This window comes from Oncorhynchus mykiss, chromosome 27 (genome assembly GCF_057628025.1).
Source record: "Oncorhynchus mykiss isolate SJ-2025 chromosome 27, ASM5762802v1, whole genome shotgun sequence".
In the NCBI taxonomy this organism is placed as follows: Eukaryota; Metazoa; Chordata; class Actinopteri; order Salmoniformes; family Salmonidae; genus Oncorhynchus; species Oncorhynchus mykiss.
In genome coordinates this window covers 50,749,719-50,770,000 of record NC_143048.1, presented here as the reverse complement: position 1 = coordinate 50,770,000, position 20,282 = coordinate 50,749,719, and the positions used below count along the sequence as shown (strand labels likewise).

The window sequence follows — 20,282 nt, the reverse complement described above, 5'->3', positions numbered from 1 at the left end:
CTGAACCATATGTCAGATATCATCTTCTCCTCCTGAACCGTATGTCAGATATCATCTTCTCCTTCTAAACCATATGTCAGATATCATCTTCTCCTTCTAAACCATATGTCAGATATCATCTTGTCCTCCTGAACCATATGTCAGATATCATCATCTCCTCCTGAACCGTATGTCAGATATCATCATCTCCTCCTGAACCGTATGTCAGATATCATCTTGTCCTCCTGAACCATATGTCAGATATCATCTTGTCCTCCTGAACCATATGTCAGATATCATCTTGTCCTCCTGAACCATATGTCAGATATCATCTTGTCCTCCTGAACCGTATGTCAGATATCATCTTCTCCTCTGGAACCATATGTCAGAAATCATCTCCTCCTGAACCATCTGTCAGATATCATCTTCTCCTCCTGAACCATCTGTCAGATATCATCTTCTCCTCCTGAACCATATGTCAGATATCATCTTCTCCTCCTGAACCATATGTCAAGTATCATCTTCTCCTCCTGAACCATATGTCAGATATCATCTTCTCCTCCTGAACCATATGTCAGATATCATATTCTCTTCCTGAACCATATTTCAGATATGGTTCAGGTCCTGTCAGAGTCTGATGCTACCTGAGTCTGATGCTATCTGAGTCTGATGCTATCTGAGTCTGATGCTATCTGAGTCTGATGCTACCTGTGTCTGATGCTATCTGAGTCTGATGCTACCTGAGTCTGATGCTATCTGAGTCTGATGCTATCTGAGTCTGATGCTATCTGAGTCTGATGCTATCTGAGTCTGATGCTATCTTAGTCTGATGCTATCTGAGTCTGATGCTACCTGAGTTTGATGCTATCTGTGTCTGATGCTATCTTAGTCTGATGCTATCTGAGTCTGATGCTGTCTGAGTCTGATGCTGTCTGAGTCTGATGCTACCTGAGTCTGATGCTACCTGAGTCTGATGCTACCTGAGTCTGATGCTACCTGAGTCTGATGCTACCTGAGTCTGATGCTATCTGTGTCTGATGCTGTCTGAGTCTGATGCTACCTGAGTCTGATGCACCTGAGTCTGATGCTATCTGAGTCTGATGCTGTCTGAGTCTGATGCTACCTGAGTCTGATGCTACCTAGGTCTGATGCTATCTGTGTCTGATGCTATCTGAGTCTGATGCTACCTGTGTCTGATGCTATCTGTGTCTGATGCTATCTGAGTCTGATACTACCTGAGTCTGATGCTACCTGTGTCTGATGCTGTCTGAGTGTGATGCTACCTGAGTCTGATGCACCTGAGTCTGATGCTGCCTGAGTCTGATGCTACCTGAGTCTGATGCTACCTGAGTCTGATGCTACCTGTGTCTGATTCTACCTGTGTCTGATGCTATCTGAGTCTGATGCTATCTTAGTCTGATGCTATCTGAGTCTGATGCTATCTTAGTCTGATGCTATCTGAGTCTGATGCTATCTGAGTCTGATGCTATCTGAGTCTGATGCTACCTGTGTCTGATGCTACCTGTGTCTGATGCTACCTGTGTCTGATGCTACCTGTGTCTGATGCTATCTGTAGTATGTTATATAGGCTACAGTGTGATATATAGGCTACATTATGAAATATAGACTGCAGTATGACATAGGCTCTGCACATTACGCACAACAGAAAAACAGAGCAACCCATAGCTGTAGCCATCCTCTCTTGGGTAAATAAATGAAAATGAAAGCTTCAGTAGTCTAATCCTTTTGCTTGTGAACTGTATTACTGGACTGTATTATTATATGAAATCAAATTGCATTTGTCACAGGCGCTGAATACAACAGGTGTAGGTAGACCTTACTGTGAAATGCTGAATACAACAGGTGTAGGTAGACCTTACTGTGAAATGCTTGTCAATCAATGTGGAGGCTATATACAGGGTGTACCGGTACAGAGTCAATGTGGAGGCTATATACAGGGGGTACCAGTACAGAGTCAATGTGGAGGCTATATACAGGGTGTACCGGTACAGAGTCAATGTGGAGGCTATATACAGGGGGTACCGGTACAGAGTCAATGTGGAGACTATATACAGGGGGTACCGGTACAGAGTCAATGTGGAGGCTATATACAGGGGGTACCAGTACAGAGTCAATGTGGAGGCTATATACAGGGGGTACCGGTACAGAGTCAATGTGGAGGCTATATACAGGGGGTACCGGTACAGAGTCAATGTGGAGGCTATATACAGGGGGTACCGGTACAGAGTCAATGTGGAGGCTATATACATGGGGTACCGGTACAGAGTCAATGTACAGATTTCCCTTAATATTGTGCGGCGTTTGTACCTCCTCTTTCTCTATTGTAGCTTCATTCACTTTCAACAGTTCAGAAAGTGTTAGTTTAGCCATGTATTAACTATTTATTATAAAAGATTACAGTCTTGGAGTTAGGACTCTGCTCCGTCAGGATAGCTCACTACCAGAGCGAAGTATCATATGAAAATGATAAAATAACTACAGGCAGTGAGTACGATATGCTACACCCCCTGAAGGAAGAAACTGGGGTAGTGGTGGGATGTATATTTTACTGTAAACAAATTGACAACAGACTTTCAGCACGCTTATAGGGAATGATATTCAACAAGCACAGCACTTTACACAAATGACTGATGATTGGCTGATAGAAATTGATGATAAAAAAAGATTGTGGGAGGATGTTTTGTTAGACTTCAGTGTGTCTTTTGACATTATCGTTCATAGTCTGCTGCTGGAAAAACACATGTGTTATGGCTTTACACCCCTTGCTATATTGTGGATAAAGAGTTACCTGTCTAGCAGAACACAGAGGGTGTTCTTTAATGGAAGCCTCTCAAATATAATCCAGGTAGAATCAGGAATTCCCCAGGGTAGCTGTCTAGGCCCCTTACTTTTTTAAATCTTTATGAACAACAGTAAAGCCAGTGTGTCTATGTATGCAGATGAATCAACACTATAAATGTCAGCTATAACAGCTACTGAAATGACAACAACACTTAACAAAGAGCTGCAGTTAGTTTCAGAATGGGTGGCAAGGAATACGTTAGTTCTAAATATTTAAAAACGAAATGCATTGTATTTGGTACAAATCATTCACTAAACCTTAAACCTCAACTAAATCTTGTAATAAACCATGTGCAAATTGAGCAAGTTGAGGTGACTAAACTGCTTGGATTAACCCTGGATAGAGTAACCCTGGATAGAGTAACCCTGGATGAAGTAACCCTGGATTGAGTAACCTTGGATTGTAAACTGTTATGGTCAAAACATATGGATACAACAGTAATGAATTGATGCTCTACCTTCTTACCAACACTATCAACAAGGCAGGCCCTACAGGCCCTAGTTTCTACCTTCTTAAAAACACTATCAACAAGGCAGGTCCTACAGGCCCTAATTTCTACCTTCTTAACAACACTATCAACAAGGCAGGTCCTACAGGCCTTGTTTCTACCTTCTTAACAACACTATCAACAAGACAGGTCCCACAGGCCCTAGTTTCTACCTTCTTAACAGCACTATAAACAAGGCAGGCCCTACAGGCCCTAGTTTCTACCTTCTTAACAACACTATCAACAAGGCAGGTCCTACAGGCCTAGTTTCTACCTTCTTAACAACACTATCAACAAGACAGGTCCCACAGGCCCTAGTTTCTACCTTCTTAAAAGCACTATAAACAAGGCAGGTCCTACAGGCCCTGGACTACTGTTCAGTCGTGCGGTCAGGTGCCTTAAAGAGGGACTAAGGAAAATGTAAATAGGCTCAGAACAGGGATGGCCCTTGGATGAACACAGAGAGCATACATTAATAATATGCATGTCAATCTCTCCTGGCTGAAAGTGGAGGAGAGATTGACTTAATCACTACTTGTATTTGTGAGACGTATTGTTGAAAGCACCGAGCTGTCTGTTTAAACGACTAGCACACAGCTCAGTCACCCATGCATACCCATGTATCTTCACAGTCCCCAAGTCCAGAACAGACTATGGGAGGCGCACAGTACTACATAGAGCCATGACTACATGGAACTCTTTTCCACAGTACTACATAGAGCCATGACTACATGGAACTCTATTCCACATCAGGTAACTGATGCAAACAGTAGAATCAGATTGAATTAGCTTAATATAAGGCTAATTCTACATTGAATGTATGACCTGGAGGAAGTAGGCGAGGACATCAATATATAAATCAATCTTAAACAGGATTATTTTGGGAGAGAGAAAGACTGTGAGAATGTGCTCGCATGCACATTGATTTAAAGCAAAGATATTCGAGTGATTGGCTGTTTTAAAACTGCAGCAGCTGACCCCCGAAAGCCAGATGGAGAAGTGTAAATAAGACAAGCATTTCGTCCTTATGTTATTGTATCATAGGCTATGCTATAGCAAATGTAGGCCTACCTGTCACAAGAAAAAAAGTGACTTTGATGAGATGATAGGTAGGTCTACATGCATTTTGAACTGAGCTCCATACTGAGATGGGCTGTCTGTCCCCACCCTGAGATGGGCTGTCTGTCCCCACCCTGAGATGGGCTGTCTGTCTCCACCCTGAGATGGGCTGTCTGTCCCCACCCTGAGATGGGCTGTCTGTCCCCACCCTGAGATGGGCTGTCTGTCTCCACCCTGAGATGGGCTGTCTGTCCCCACCCTGAGATGGGCTGTCTGTCCCCACCCTGAGATGGGCTGTCTGTCCCCACCCTGAGATGGGCTGTCTGTCTCCACCCTGAGATGGGTTGTCTGTCCCCACCCTGAGATGGGCTGTCTGTCTCCACCCTGAGATGGGCTGTCTGTCCCCACCCTGAGATGGGCTGTCTGTCCCCACCCTGAGATGGGCTGTCTGTCCCCACCCTGAGATGGGCTGTCTGTCCCCACCCTGAGATGGGCTGTCTGTCCCCACCCTGAGATGGGCTGTCTGTCCCCACCCTGAGATGGGCTGTCTGTCTCCACCCTGAGATGGGCTGTCTGTCCCCACCCTGAGATGGGCTGTCTGTCCCCACCCTGAGATGGGCTGTCTGTCCCTACCCTGAGATGGGCTGTCTGTCCCCACCCTGAGATGGGCTGTCTGTCCCCACCCTGAGATGGGCTGTCTGTCTCCACCCTGAGATGACTGTCTATCCCCACCCTGAGATGGGCTGTCTGTCCCCACCCTGAGATGGGCTGTCTGTCTCCACCCTGAGATGGGCTGTCTGTCTCCACCCTGAGATGGGCTGTCTGTCCCCACCCTGAGATGGGCTGTCTGTCTCCACCCTGAGATGGGCTGTCTGTCCCCACCCTGAGATGGGCTGTCTGTCTCCACCCTGAGATGACTGTCTGTCCCCACCCTGAGATGGGCTGTCTGTCTCCACCCTGAGATGGGCTGTCTGTCTCCACCCTGAGATGGGCTGTCTGTCCCTACCCTGAGATGGGCTGTCTGTCTCCACCCTGAGATGGGCTGTCTGTCCCTACCCTTAGATGGGCTGTCTGTCTCCACCCTGAGATGGGCTGTCTGTCCCCACCCTGAGATGGGCTGTCTGTCTCCACCCTGAGATGACTGTATGTCCCCACCCTGAGATGGGCTGTCTGTCCCCACCCTGAGATGTGCTGTCTCTCCCCACCCTGAGATGGGCTGTCTGTCTCCACCCTGAGATGACTGTCTGTCTCCACCCTGAGATGACTGTCTGTCCCCACCCTGAGATGGGCTGTCTGTCTCCACCCTGAGATGGGCTGTCTGTCTCCACCCTGAGATGGGCTGTCTGTCCCTACCCTGAGATGGGCTGTCTGTCTCCACCCTGAGATGGGCTGTCTGTCCCCACCCTGAGATGGGCTGTCTGTCCCCACCCTGAGATGGGCTGTCTGTCCCCACCCTGAGCATTGATGATTCATAATGCAGATAGCAGAGAGAAGGCCGGGGAGATTCCAGATTTAGACATTGCAAAAAGGCCAATTTAACAGTTCCATTTCAGGTCATAGAAATAACGTCTAATAATTTACCGGTTTCTCAGTTGTTTATCCCCTGAAAAGGGAGTGGGTTTGGGCGGGAAATCTCATTAAATCTCGGTAACCCGGTTCCCGCTATTCAAATCTAGCTGTAAGGTTGTGAATTCCTCAGATAAGAAGTGTTTTCTCTCATGACCCACATAATCAGTCTGTAGATGGCTGCTATTCCCGCTGGGCTGAGTGGTGAGAAGAGTTTACACACACACACACATCCACACGTGTGCACATACACATACGCCAGTTAGACAGAGCTGCTGGTCTGTGAGAGCTGTTTGCTAACATAATGTACTATATCTCCTGCCGGTCGTTGCTCTCTGCTAGGGAGGAAATAGATATTGCAGTGCCAGAGGTGCCGAAATAACTCACAGATAGAATTTACATACAGTGAGAGTTTTAGTACTCTGCCATTTTAAACTGAATGTTCACCAAATGGAAATTATTATTTTAAAATATTTTCATTCAAATCTATGTTAGTTCAGTGGAGAAATTAGGTTTGCCTCTCTCATAAAATGCGTTATGGGCAACATAAATTCTCAGAGATTCCACTCTGGTCTGTTACTATCCCCAATCTTCCACTCTGGTCTGTTACTGTCCCCAATCTTCCACTCTGGTCTGTTACTGTCCCCAATCTTCCACTCTGGCATGTTACTGTCCCCAATCTTCCACTCTGGTCTGTTACTATCCCCGATCTTCCACTCTGGTCTGTTACTATCCCCAATCTTCCACTCTGGTCTGTTACTATCCCCAATCTTCTACTCTGGTCTGTTACTATCCCCAATCTTCCACTCTGGCCTGTTACTATCCCCAATCTTCCACTCTGGTCTGTTACTATCCCCAATCTTCCACTCTGGTCTGTTACTATCCCCAATCTTCCACTCTGGCCTGTTACTATCCCCAATCTTCCACTCTGGTCTGTTACTATCCCCAATCTTCCACTCTGGTCTGTTACTATCCCCAATCTTCCACTCTGGTCTGTTACTATCCCCAATCTTCCACTCTTGTCTGTTACTATCCCCAATCTTCCACTCTTGTCTGTTACTATCCCCAATCTTCCACTCTGGCCTGTTACTATCCCCAATCTTCCACTCTGGCCTGTTACTATCCCCAATCTTCCACTCTGGTCTGTTACTATCCCCAATCTTCCACTCTTGTCTGTTACTATCCCCAATCTTCCACTCTTGTCTGTTACTATCCCCAATCTTCCACTCTGGTCTGTTACTATCCCCAATCTTCCACTCTGGTCTGTTACTATCCCCAATCTTCCACTCTGGTCTGTTACTATCCCCAATCTTCCACTCTGGTCTGTTACTATCCCCAATCCTCCACTCTGGTCTGTTACTATCCCCAATCTTCCACTCTGGCCTGTTACTATCCCCAATCTTCCACTCTGGTCTGTTACTATCCCCAATCTTCCACTCTGGTCTATTACTATCCCCAATCTTCCACTCTGGTCTGTTACTATCCCCAATCTTCCACTCTTGTCTGTTACTATCCCCAATCTTTCACTCTGGTCTGTTACTATCCCCAATCTTCCACTCTGGTCTGTTACTACCCCCAATCTTCCACTCTGGCATGTTACTGTCCCCAATCTTCCACTCTGGCATGTTACTATACCCAATCTTCCACTCTGGCATGTTACTATCCCCAATCTTCCACTCTGGCATGTTACTGTCCCCAATCTTCCACTCTGGCATGTTACTGTCCCCAATCTTCCACTCTGGTCTGTTACTGTCCCCAATCTTCCACTCTGGCATGTTACTGTCCCCAATCTTCCACTCTGGTCTGTTACTATCCCCAATCTTCCACTCTGGCCTGTTACTATCCCCAATCTTCCACTCTGGTCTGTTACTATCCCCAATCTTCCACTCTGGTCTGTTACTATCCCCAATCTTCCACTCTGGTCTGTTACTATCCCCAATCTTCCACTCTGGCCTGTTACTATCCCCAATCTTCCACTCTGGCCTGTTACTATCCCCAATCTTCCACTCTGGTCTGTTACTATCCCCAATCTTCCACTCTGGTCTGTTACTATCCCCAATCTTCCACTCTGGTCTGTTACTATCCCCAATCTTCCACTCTGGCCTGTTACTATCCCCAATCTTCCACTCTGGTCTGTTACTATCCCCAATCTTCCACTCTGGTCTGTTACTATCCCCAATCTTCCACTCTGGTCTGTTACTATCCCCAATCTTCCACTCTTGTCTGTTACTATCCCCAATCTTTCACTCTGGTCTGTTACTATCCCCAATCTTCCACTCTGGTCTGTTACTATCCCCAATCTTCCACTCTGGTCTGTTACTATCGCCAATCTTCTACTCTGGCCTGTTACTATCGGCAATTTTTTTTTCTTCCTGTATTTCAGTACTTTCTGATTTGTGGTGCTAATGAGAGTGTTATTTATTACATGTTGTTAGGTGGGTGAGTTTAGAGTGTTCCAGACAGAACAGCTCCGGGTGCTTCTATAACTACTGCACTGTCATCCCAGACACACTCTGGCTTTAACTGTAACTGAAGTGAAAGCTGTTCTCACAGCTGCATTCGTCCCACTGGAGCCATTCAGAACTGAAACTCACTGATGTAACCGTCAGTCTTTCACTGCCTCTTTTTAAAGGTCACCATGTAGAAACGGGGGGGGGGGGGGGTGGTATTATACCCAATGTTACTGTATGATGAGGGCAGTATTGATGATCATCCCTTCTCACTTTAACTGGTAGCTAGCTATCAAGCATGATGCTTAACACCCCGGACCGTCGGACAATCTAAGCTAGATCAATCAAATCAATCAAATTGATTTATAAAGTTCTTCTTACATAAGCTGATGTCACAAAGTGCTGTACAGAAACCCAGCCTAAAACCCCAAACAGCAAGCAATGCAGGTGTAGAAGCATGATGTCCTCAATCTCACACAAATTAAAAAGGAACCTGCCAGGTACAACCCCAAATCCGTAAACATGGGCACCCTCATAGATATCATCCTGACCAACTTGCTCTCTAAATACACCCATGCTGCCTTCAACCAAGATCTCAGCGATCACTGCCTCATTGCCTGCGTCCGTAATGGGTCCGCGGTCAAACGACCACCCCTCATCACTGTCAAACGCTCCCTAAAACACTTCTGCGAGCAGGCCTTTCTAATCGACCTGGCCCGGGTATCCTGGAAGGATATTGACCTCATTCCGTCAGTAGAGGATGCCTGGTTGTTCTTCAAAAGTGCCTTCCTCTCCATCTTAAATAAGCATGCCCCATTCAAAAAATGCAGAACTAAGAACAGATATAGCCCTTGGTTCACTCCAGACTTGACTGCCCTTGACCAGCACAAGAACATCCTGTGGCGTTCGGCATTAGCTTCGAATAGTCCCTGCGAGATGCAACTTTTCAGGGAAGTCAGGAACCAATATACACAGTCAGCAAGGAAAGCAAAGGCTAGCTTTTTCAAACAGAAATTTGCATCCTGCAGCATTAATTCCAAAAAGTTCTGGGACACTGTAAAGTCCATGGAGAATAAGAGCACCTCCTCCTAGCTGCCCACTGCACTGAGGCTAGGAAACACTGTCACCACCAATAAATCTACATTTTTCTAAAGCTGGCCATGCTTTCCACCTGGCTACCCCGACCCCGGTCAACAGCTCTGCACCCCCCACAGAAACTTGCCCAAGCCCCCCCTGCTTCTCCTTCACCCAAATCCAGACAGCTGATGTTCTGAAAGAGCTGCAGAATCTGGATCCCTACAAATCAGCCGGGCTAGACAATCTGGACCCTCTGCTCTGTTGTTGTTTGTGTCACACTGCTTTGCTTTATCTTGGCCAGGTCGCAGTTGTAAATGAGAACTTGTTCTCAACTAGCCTACCTGGTTAAATAAAGGTGTTCTCAACTAGCCTACCTGGTTAAATAAAGGTGTTCTCATCTAGCCTACCTGGTTAAATAAAAGGGAAATAAATACATTTAAAACACTTGTGGACTGAGGAAGTACAGAGAGAGATATGGTGAAACTGTAGACTTGATCATAATGCCATTTGGTGAAACTGTAGACTTGATCATAATGCCATATGGTGAAACTGTAGACTTGATCATAATGCCATTTGGTGAAACTGTAGACTTGATCATAATGCCATTTGGTGAAACTGTAGACTTGATCATAATGCCACTTGGTGAACTGTAGACTTGATCATAATGCCATTTGGTGAAACTGTAGACTTGATCATAATGCCACTTGGTGAACTGTAGACTTGATCATAATGCCACTTGGTGAACTGTAGACTTGATCATAATGCCATATGGTGAACTGTAGACTTGATCATAATGCCACTTGGTGAACTGTAGACTTGATCATAATGCCACTTGGTGAACTGTAGACTTGATCATAATGCCATATGGTGAACTGTAGACTTGATCATAATGCCATTTGGTGAAACTGTAGACTTGATCATAATGCCATTTGGTGAAACTGTAGACTTGATCATAATGCCATTTGGTGAAACTGTAGACTTTACAGTCCAGGTAAGACATTATCATAATGCCATTTGGTGAAAACTGTAGACTTTACAGTCCAGGTAAGACATTATCATAATGCCATTTGGTGAAAACTGTAGACTTGATCATAATGCCATTTGGTGAAACTGTAGACTTGATCATAATGCCATTTGGTGAAACTGTAGACTTGATCATAATGCCATTTGGTGAAACTGTAGACTTGATCATAATGCCATTTGGTGAAAACTGTAGACTTTACAGTCCAGGTAAGACATTATCATAATGCCATATGGTGAACTGTAGACTTGATCATAATGCCATATGGTGAACTGTAGACTTGATCATAATGCCATTTGGTGAAACTGTAGACTTGATCATAATGCCATATGGTGAACTGTAGACTTTACAGTCCAGGTAAGACATTATCATAATGCCATTTGGTGAAACTGTAGACATTATCATAATGCCATATGGTGAAACTGTAGACTTACAGTCCAGGTAAGACATGCACCAGGTAAGACATGCACCAGGGCCCATTCAAATCACCGTTCTTGTATTTAGGCTCATTGTATTGGAGCTGCCGACGTGCAGACATGCAGTCCAGATGCAAAGGGCTCCCATTCAGTTCTTGTTGCTTACTTTCTCTCAGACTGGTTTCAGGTCTCAACGACTGGAGTCGTCCCACTGTCAAAAAGTAGTGCACTACATAGGGAATACGCTGCCACTTTGGGACCGTAGCGTTGAGTAAAACATGTATTTATAAAGCTTTAAATAGCTTTGTTCAGAAGTAAAAAGAGATGGTGTTGATGGAGAAACGTGGTGTAATATCCCTCTACACATGTAGTTGAAGTCGGCCGTTTACATACACTTTGGTTGGAGTCATTAAAACTCGTTTTTCAACCACTCCACAAATTTCTTGTTAACAAACTATACTTTTGGCAAGTCGGTTAGGACATCTACTTTTTGCATGACACAAGTTATTTTTCCAACAATTGTTTTACAGACAGATTTCACTTATAATTCACTGTATCACAATTCCAGTGGGTCATACACTAAGTTGACTGTGCCTATAAACAGATTGGAAAATTCCAGAAGATTATGTCATGGCTTTAGTAGCTTCTGATAGGCTAATTGACATAATTTGAGTCAATTTGAGGTGTACCTGTGGATGTATTTCAAGGCCTACCTTTAACCCCAGTGCCTCTTTGCTTGACATCATGGGAAAATCAAAAGAAATCAGCCAAGACCTCAGAGAAAAAATTCTGGTTCATCCTTGGGAGCAATTTCCAAACGCCTGAAGGTACCACATTCATCTGCACAAACAATAGTACGCAAGTATAAACACCATGGGACCACGCAGCCGTCATACCGCTCAGGAAGGATACACGTTCTGTCCCCTAGAGATGAACGTACTTTGGTGTGAAAAGTGCAAATCAATCCCAGAACAGCAGCAAAGGACCTTGTGAAGATGCTGGAGGAAACAGGTACAAAAGTATCTATATCCACAGTAAAACGAGTCCTATATCGACGTAACCTGAAAGGCCTCTCAGCAAGGAAGAAGCCACTGCTCCAAAACTGCCATAAAAAGCCAGACTACGGTTTGCAACTGCACATAGGGACAAAGATAGTACTTTTGGAAGAAATGTCCTCTGGTCTGATGAAACGGGAACAGGCTGGCGTCTAGAGTTTATCACAGAAGAAGCAGAATAATGTAGTAATGAACAGGCTGGTGTCTAGAGTTTATCACAGAAGAAGCAGAATAATGTAGTAATGAACAGGCTGGTATCTAGAGTTTATCACAGAAGAAGCAGAATAATGTAGTAATGAACAGGCTGGTGTCTAGAGTTTATCACAGAAGCATCAGAATAATGTATTAATGAACAGGCTGGTGTCTAGAGTTTATCACAGAAGCATCAGAATAATGTAGTAATGAACAGGCTGGTATCTAGAGTTTATCACAGAAGCAGCAGAATAATGTAGTAATGAACAGGCTGGTGTCTAGAGTTTATCACAGAAGAAGCAGAATAATGTAGTAATGAACAGGCTGGTATCTAGAGTTTATCACAGAAGCAGCAGAATAATGTAGTAATGAACAGGCTGGTGTCTAGAGTTTATCACAGAAGCAGCAGAATAATGTAGTAATTAACAGGCTGGTGTCTAGAGTTTATCACAGAAGCAGCAGAATAATGTAGTAATGAACAGGCTGGTGTCTAGAGTTTATCACAGAAGCAGCAGAATAATGTAGTAATGAACAGGCTGGTGTCTAGAGTTTATCACAGAAGCAGCAGAATAATGTAGTAATGAACAGGCTGGTGTCTAGACTTCATCACAGAAGCAGCAGAATAATGTAGTAATGAACAGGCTGGTGTCTAGACTTTATCACAGAAGCAGCAGAATAATGTAGTAATGAACAGGCTGGTGTCTAGAGTTTATCACAGAAGAAGCAGAATAATGTAGTAATGAACAGGCTGGTGTCTAGAGTTTATCACAGAAGCAGCAGAATAATGTAGTAATGAACAGGCTGGTGTCTAGAGTTTATCACAGAAGCAGCAGAATAATGTAGTAATGAACAGGCTGGTGTCTAGACTTTATCACAGAAGAAGCAGAATAATGTAGTAATGAACAGGCTGGTGTCTAGAGTTTATCACAGAAGAAGCAGAATAATGTAGTAATGAACAGGCTGGTGTCTAGAGTTTATCACAGAAGAAGCAGAATAATGTAGTAATGAACAGGCTGGTATCTAGAGTTTATCACAGAAGCAGCAGAATAATGTAGTAATGAACAGGCTGGTGTCTAGACTTTATCACAGAAGAAGCAGAATAATGTAGTAATGAACAGGCTGGTGTCTAGAGTTTATCACAGAAGCAGCAGAATAATGTAGTAATGAACAGGCTGGTGTCTAGAGTTTATCACAGAAGCAGCAGAATAATGTAGTAATGAACAGGCTGGTGTCTAGAGTTTATCACAGAAGCAGCAGAATAATGTAGTAATGAACAGGCTGGTGTCTAGAGTTTATCACAGAAGCAGCAGAATAACACTACAAATCAAACCCAGTGCCATGTCACCCCTCCTAGTCCCAGATAACTCTTCCTCTCCTATTTCTCCCTCGTCCTCGTCTTCCCTGCCCTACCGGTGCAGTGTGTGTGTGTGTGTGTGTGTGTGTGTGTGTGTGTGTGTGTGTCATGTCATGTCATGTCACCGGATGTTACCGGCCTGATGAAAGGCATATATGTCTCTGAAATGGGACAGGGAGGATGTATCTGAAATGAGACAGGGAGGCTGTCTCTGAAATAAGACATAACCGGTCGTGATCAGGAGTTCCATAGGGCGGCGCACAATTGCCCAGCATCGTCCGGGTTAATGGAGGGTTTGGCCCAGCATCGTCCGGGTTAATGGAGGGTTTGGCCCAGAATCGTCCGGGTTAATGGAGGGTTTGGCCCAGCATCTTCCGGGTTAATGAAGGGTTTGGCACAGCATCGTCCGGGTTAATGGAGGGTTTGGCCCAGCATCGTCCGGGTTAATGGAGGGTTTGGCCCAGCATCGTCCGGGTTAATGGAGGGTTTGGCCCAGAATCGTCCGGGTTAATGGAGGGTTTGGCCCAGCATCGTCCGGGTTAATGGAGGGTTTGGCCCAGCATCGTCCGGGTAAATTGAGGGTTTGGCCCAGCATCGACCGGGTTAATGGAGGGTTTGGCCCAGCATCGTCCGGGTTAATGGAGGGTTTGGCCAGGTAAGGCCATCATTGTAAAATAAGACTAAACTGACTTGCCTGGTTAAATAAAGGTGAAATAACAATTCAAAATGTCAATATCATTTTCCTGCTGTAGCAAACTGTAGGGAATGGGGATATGAGGATGTGGCTTTTAAAGTGGCTATGAAGCGCTTTGCCAGCCAGCCAGACTAATCTGGTTTTGGTTGGCGCTAGTGTCTGATATATGTGTAGAACACTGCCGTTGTAAAGCTCTACCTCTTGCCACTGTGCTATATTTCAAACAGGTCTGACAATAGCTAGTATTTTACAGCCCATATCAAAATTGATTGGAACCATTTTTCCCCATTTTTCAAAATATTTCTACTACTGCTTCTACACTACGGTGGCTACGCATACTGTAGAAGTGATTTCATTTTTATTTGTGGTATTTTACCCCATTTTTCTCCCCAATTCCGATCTCATCGCTGCAACTCCCCAACGGGCTCGGGAGGCGGAGGTTGAGTCATGCGTCCTCTGAAATATGACCAAACCACGCTACGTAACACCCACCCGTTTATCGTGGAAGCCAGCCACACCAATGTGTCAGAGGAACCACCGTTCAACTGACAACCGCAGTCAGCCTGCAGGCGCCCGGCCCGCCACAAGGAGTCGCTAGAGCACGATGAGCCAAGTAACTCCCCCCTAACCCGGACGACGCTGGGCCAAGCCCTCCCCTAACGACGCTGGGCCAATTGTGCGCTACTGTTGAAGGTGTGATTGAATGCGTGTGTCTGTGTATTTTACTGTAATTTGATACTGTTGAAGCCGTGATTGAATGCCATGTATCTATGTATTTTACTGTAATTTTATACTATTGAAGCCGTGATTGAATGCCATGTATCTGTGTATTTTACTGTAATTTGATACTGTTGAAGCCGTGATTGAATGCCATGTATCTATGTATTTTACTGTAATTTTATACTATTGAAGCCGTGATTGAATGCCATGTATCTGTGTATTTTACTGTAATTTGATACTGTTGAAGCCGTGATTGAATGCCATGTATCTGTGTATTTTACTGTAATTTGATACTGTTGAAGCCGTGATTGAATGCCATGTATCTATGTATTTTACTGTAATTTTATACTATTGAAGCCGTGATTGAATGCCATGTATCTGTGTATTTTACTGTAATTTGATACTGTTGAAGCCGTGATTGAATGCCATGTATCTATGTATTTTACTGTAATTTTATACTATTGAAGCCGTGATTGTAACGGCTTTCTTCTATCTCCTCCTCGGACGAGGAGGTGTAGCCAGGATCGGACCAAAATGCAGCGTGGCTATTGCAATCCATGTTTATTTAATAATAAAGAAACACGAACTTTACAAAAACAATAAACGTAATGTGAAAACCGAAACAGCCTAATCTGGTGCAAACTAACACAGAGGACACTAAGGACAATCACCCACGAAACACCCAAAGAATATGGCTGCCTAAATATGGTTCCCAATCAGAGACAACGATAAACACCTGCCTCTGATTGAGAACCACTTCAGACAGCCATAGACTTCACTAGAACACCCCACTAAGCTACAAACCCAACACACCACATACAAAAACCCATGCCACACCCTGGCCTGACCAAATAAATGAAAATAAACACAAAATACTTTGACCAGGGCGTGACAGTGATTGAATGCCATGTATCTGTGTATTTTACTGTAATTTGATACTGTTGAAGCCATGATTGAATGCCGTGTATCTGTGTATTTGTGTTGCAGATCCAGAATGCGGATGATGTGCTAATTGCACCTTTAGAGAAGTTCAGGAAGGAACAGATTGGAGCTGCGAAGGTGAGATAAAAAAACAGCATTATATCTGAACAACATGTTTACTGTTATTACAGATTGGTTTAAGATATTTATCAGGCATTTTAATGATATCCAAATATATTATTCACATACAATGACAAGTGTATCCTCACCAATGAGTATCCATTCTAATGAATACTGTATGTCAAGTATTACAATCACTACATCTGAACACGACATGCTGTAGTGTGCAATCAGAGGGGTTTAAGGTGGATATATGGTGTTCTGCTGATTTCCACACGTGTAATTGTGATACCAGTGAGTATAATGTAATGTAATGAATAGATAGATATAAAACATACGCTGGTGTCCATCAGAAAGTGGACTGTGCTGAATGTAATGGCTAGAGAAAAAAATGAAGTTAACCAGAAAGATGAATTCATAAACTTAGTAACCGTTAGTAACCTACAACATTAATTTATTCAAAACCAGCTCTATCTCCCTGACCGTTGAAACGCTATGAGCTCTATCTCCCTGACCGTTGAAACGCTATGAGCTCAACCAGCTCTATCTCCCTGACCGTTGAAACGCTATGATCTCTATCTCCCTGACCGTTGAAACGCTATGAGCTCAACCAGCTCTATCTCCCTGACCGTTGAAACGCTATGAGCTCAACCAGCTCTATCTCCCTGACCGTTGAAACGCTATGAGCTGTATCTCCCTGACCGTTGAAACGCTATGAGCTCAACCAGCTCTATCTCCCTGACCGTTGAAACGCTATGAGCTCAACCAGCTCTATCTCCCTGACCGTTGAAACGCTATGAGCTGTATCTCCCTGACCGTTGAAACGCTATGAGCTCAACCAGCTCTATCTCCCTGACCGTTGAAACGCTATGAGCTCTATCTCCCTGACCGTTGAAATGCTATGAGCTCAACCAGCTCTATCTCCCTGACCGTTGAAACGCTATGAGCTCAACCAGCTCTATCCCCCTGACCGTTGAAACGCTATGAGCTCAACCAGCTCTATCTCCCTGACCGTTGAAACGCTATGAGCTGTATCTCCCTGACCGTTGAAACGCTATGAGCTCAACCAGCTCTATCTCCCTGACCGTTGAAACGCTATGAGCTCAACCAGCTCTATCTCCCTGACCGTTGAAACGCTATGAGCTGTATCTCCCTGACCGTTGAAACGCTATGAGCTCAACCAGCTCTATCTCCCTGACCGTTGAAACGCTATGAGCTGTATCTCCCTGACCGTTGAAATGCTATGAGCTCAACCAGCTCTATCTCCCTGACCGTTGAAACACTATGAGCTCAACCAGCTCTATCTCCCTGACCGTTGAAATGCTATGAGCTCAACCAGCTCTATCTCCCTGACCGTTGAAACACTATGAGCTCAACCAGCTCTATCTCCCTGACCGTTGAAACGCTATGAGCTGTATCTCCCTGACCGTTGAAACGCTATGAGCTCAACCAGCTCTATCCCCCTGACCGTTGAAACACTATGAGCTCAACCAGCTCTATCTCCCTGACCGTTGAAACGCTATGAGCTCAACCAGCTCTATCCTCCTGACCGTTGAAACACTATGAGCTCAACCAGCTCTATCTCCCTGACCGTTGAAACGCTATGAGCTCAACCAGCTCTATCCCCCTGACCGTTGAAACACTATGAGCTCAACCAGCTCTATCTCCCTGACCGTTGAAACGCTATGAGCTCTATCTCCCTGACCGCTATTGTGTTTCCTCCAAACCGGTACCTCCCTCCAAGGTGATTTCTAGAGGTCATTTGTCCTTCCCTCTAGAAGACTAGCAGTCATAGCATAAAGACCAGGGACTGTCCCAACTGCCACCCTGTGGGCCCTTGTCAAAACGAGTGCACTATAAAGGGAATGGGGAGCCATTTTGGACATACCCTTGGTCTCTCCAGTGAGTGGTCAGTGTCTATTGTCTAGCCTTGAGACATATAACTGTAATTTCTAGACTCTGGTCAGTACAATCTGGGTGAGCACACTGTACTGTAGTGTGTGTGTGTGTGTGTGTGTGTGTGTGTGTGTGTGTGTGTGTGTGTGTGTGTGTGTGTGTGTGTGTGTGTTGTCTGAACACTTCGTAGAGTGCTGTCTTGTTGTTGCCTGCCATTATAGACAAGCCGCATTGACCAGTAGCACATCTGTGGTCTTTCCCTTGGTGAGATCACGCACACTGGATCTGAACACACACATTGCACAAACACCTCCCACTGTGCTCCTTAGTCTGTCCGTGCTGTCCCTGGTGAATGATTCTCTCATTTGTACATAAGCCAAGCCTTGTGATAAACATTCCAACTTCACAGTGAGAATTTATACTGCATGAGCAGAGTGAGATGGAGAGAGAGAAACCGAGAGACAGAGAGAGAGAGGGAGAGAAAGAAAGAGAGAAACAGAAAGAGAGAGAGAGATATATTTATATATATATATATATATATATATATATATATATATATATATATAGAGAGAGAGATAGAGAGAGAGAGAGAGAGAGAGAGAGAGAGAGAGAGAGACTACCACTTACAAAACAAGATTTCATCAAATGGGACAAACACCCCATTGAAACCCTGCATGCCGAGTTCTGTAAGATTCTCCTACATGTCCAGAAGAAAACTACAAACCCTGCATGTAGGGCAGAATTAGCCCAAAATCCACTAATAATAAAAACTCAAAAAATAGCAATTAAGTTTTGGAAACATCTCAAATACAGTGACCCCCTCTCATATCATTACCAAGCCCTGCAATGCCAAGAGCTGAGCAAAGAAAAGAGTCCCCCCATCCAGCTGGTCCTGGGGCCGAGTTCACAAACCTGTTCTAACACACTGAAGCCTCAGTCCCCTCATCCAGCTGGTCCTGGGGCTGAGTTCACTAACCTGTTCTACTAACACACTGAAGCCTCAGTCCCCTCATCCAGCTGGTCCTGGGGCCGAGTTCACAAACCTGTTCTAACACACTGAAGCCTCAGTCCCCTCATCCAGCTGGTCCTGGGGCCGAGTTCACAAACCTGTTCTAACACACTGAAGCCTCAGTCCCCTCATCCAGCTGGTCCTGGGGCCGAGTTCACAAACCTGTTCTAACACACTGAAGCCTCAGTCCCCTCATCCAGCTGGTCCTGGGGCCGAGTTCACAAACCTGTTCTAACACACTGAAGCCTCAGTCCCCTCATCCAGCTGGTCCTGGGGCCGAGTTCACTAACCTGTTCTAACACACTGAAGCCTTGGGACCAGAACATCCGATCAATCAGGATAAACCAAATTACAACACGGCCAAAATAAAACTATATTACTTATTGGGTGTAAACAGGGGGAAACACAAACACAAAACCTTAGACAACCCTTGGCAAAGTACAGGCTCAGTGAGCACAGCCTTGCCATTGAGAAGGGTAGACACAGGAAAACCTGGCTCCCTGTAGAGGAAAGGCTGTGCAACCACTGCACCACAGCAGAACCTGGCTCCCTGTAGAGGAAAGGCTGTGCAACCACTGCACCACAGCAGAACCTGGCTCCCCTGTAGAGGAAAGGCTGTGCAACCACTGCACCACAGCAGAACCTGGCTCCCTGTAGAGGAAAGGCTGTGCAACCACTGCACCACAGCAGAACCTGGCTCCCTGTAGAGGAAAGGCTGTGCAACCACTGCATCACAGCAGAACCTGAGACAGAGCTGCATTTCCTGACAAAATGTATAAAAAATATAAAACAATTAGAGAGTGTCATTTCCCCAAATTTGAAATCCTTATTCAAGGTTGAAATTTAACTGAATTTAATTGAATTGAGAGAGAGAGTGAGAGAGAGAAACACACAGAGATCTACACCACCATCTATAACATGACTAGACCCAGCCTCACCATAAAAAATGTACAGTAAATATTGCCCTCACAAAAGTAACAAAATAATATAGACATTTCAAATTGCAGTGTTGTAATAGTTAAAGTACAAAAGGGGAAATAAGGAAACATAAATATAGGTTCTCTCTGTGTCTCTTTCTCTCTCAGACATCATCCTCTCTGTTTATAAAATGGCTTCTTAAAAGCCAGTCACCTCCCCTAACCTCTGTCACTCCCCCCCTCCCCCCTCTTTCACTCCCCCCTAAACGTTCACTCCCCCTCTCCCCCCTCCTCTGTCACACCCCCTCTCCTCCCTCTTTCACTCCCCTCCTAAACTTTCACTCCCCCTCTCCCCCCTCTTCTGTCACTCCCCCTCTCTTCCCTCTTTCACTCCCCCCCTAAACTTTCACTCCCCCTCTCCCCCCTCTTTCACTCCCGACCTCCCCCCTCTTTCACTCCCCCCCTAAACTTTCACTCCCCCTCTCC

General features: G+C 45.0%; 1 protein-coding gene across 2 annotated transcripts in view; it reads left to right on the top strand.

Moving 5' to 3' along the window:
* arhgap42b (Rho GTPase activating protein 42b) overlaps positions 1–20,282 on the top strand; it is a 219,094-nt gene that overhangs the window by 76,055 nt on the left and 122,757 nt on the right. For both annotated transcript variants that reach the window (XM_036965194.2, XM_036965192.2), the window contains exon 4: positions 15,921–15,992. In XM_036965194.2, the coding sequence (XP_036821089.1) occupies positions 15,921–15,992 (72 nt within the window). The remainder of the gene's footprint in view (positions 1–15,920; positions 15,993–20,282) is intronic.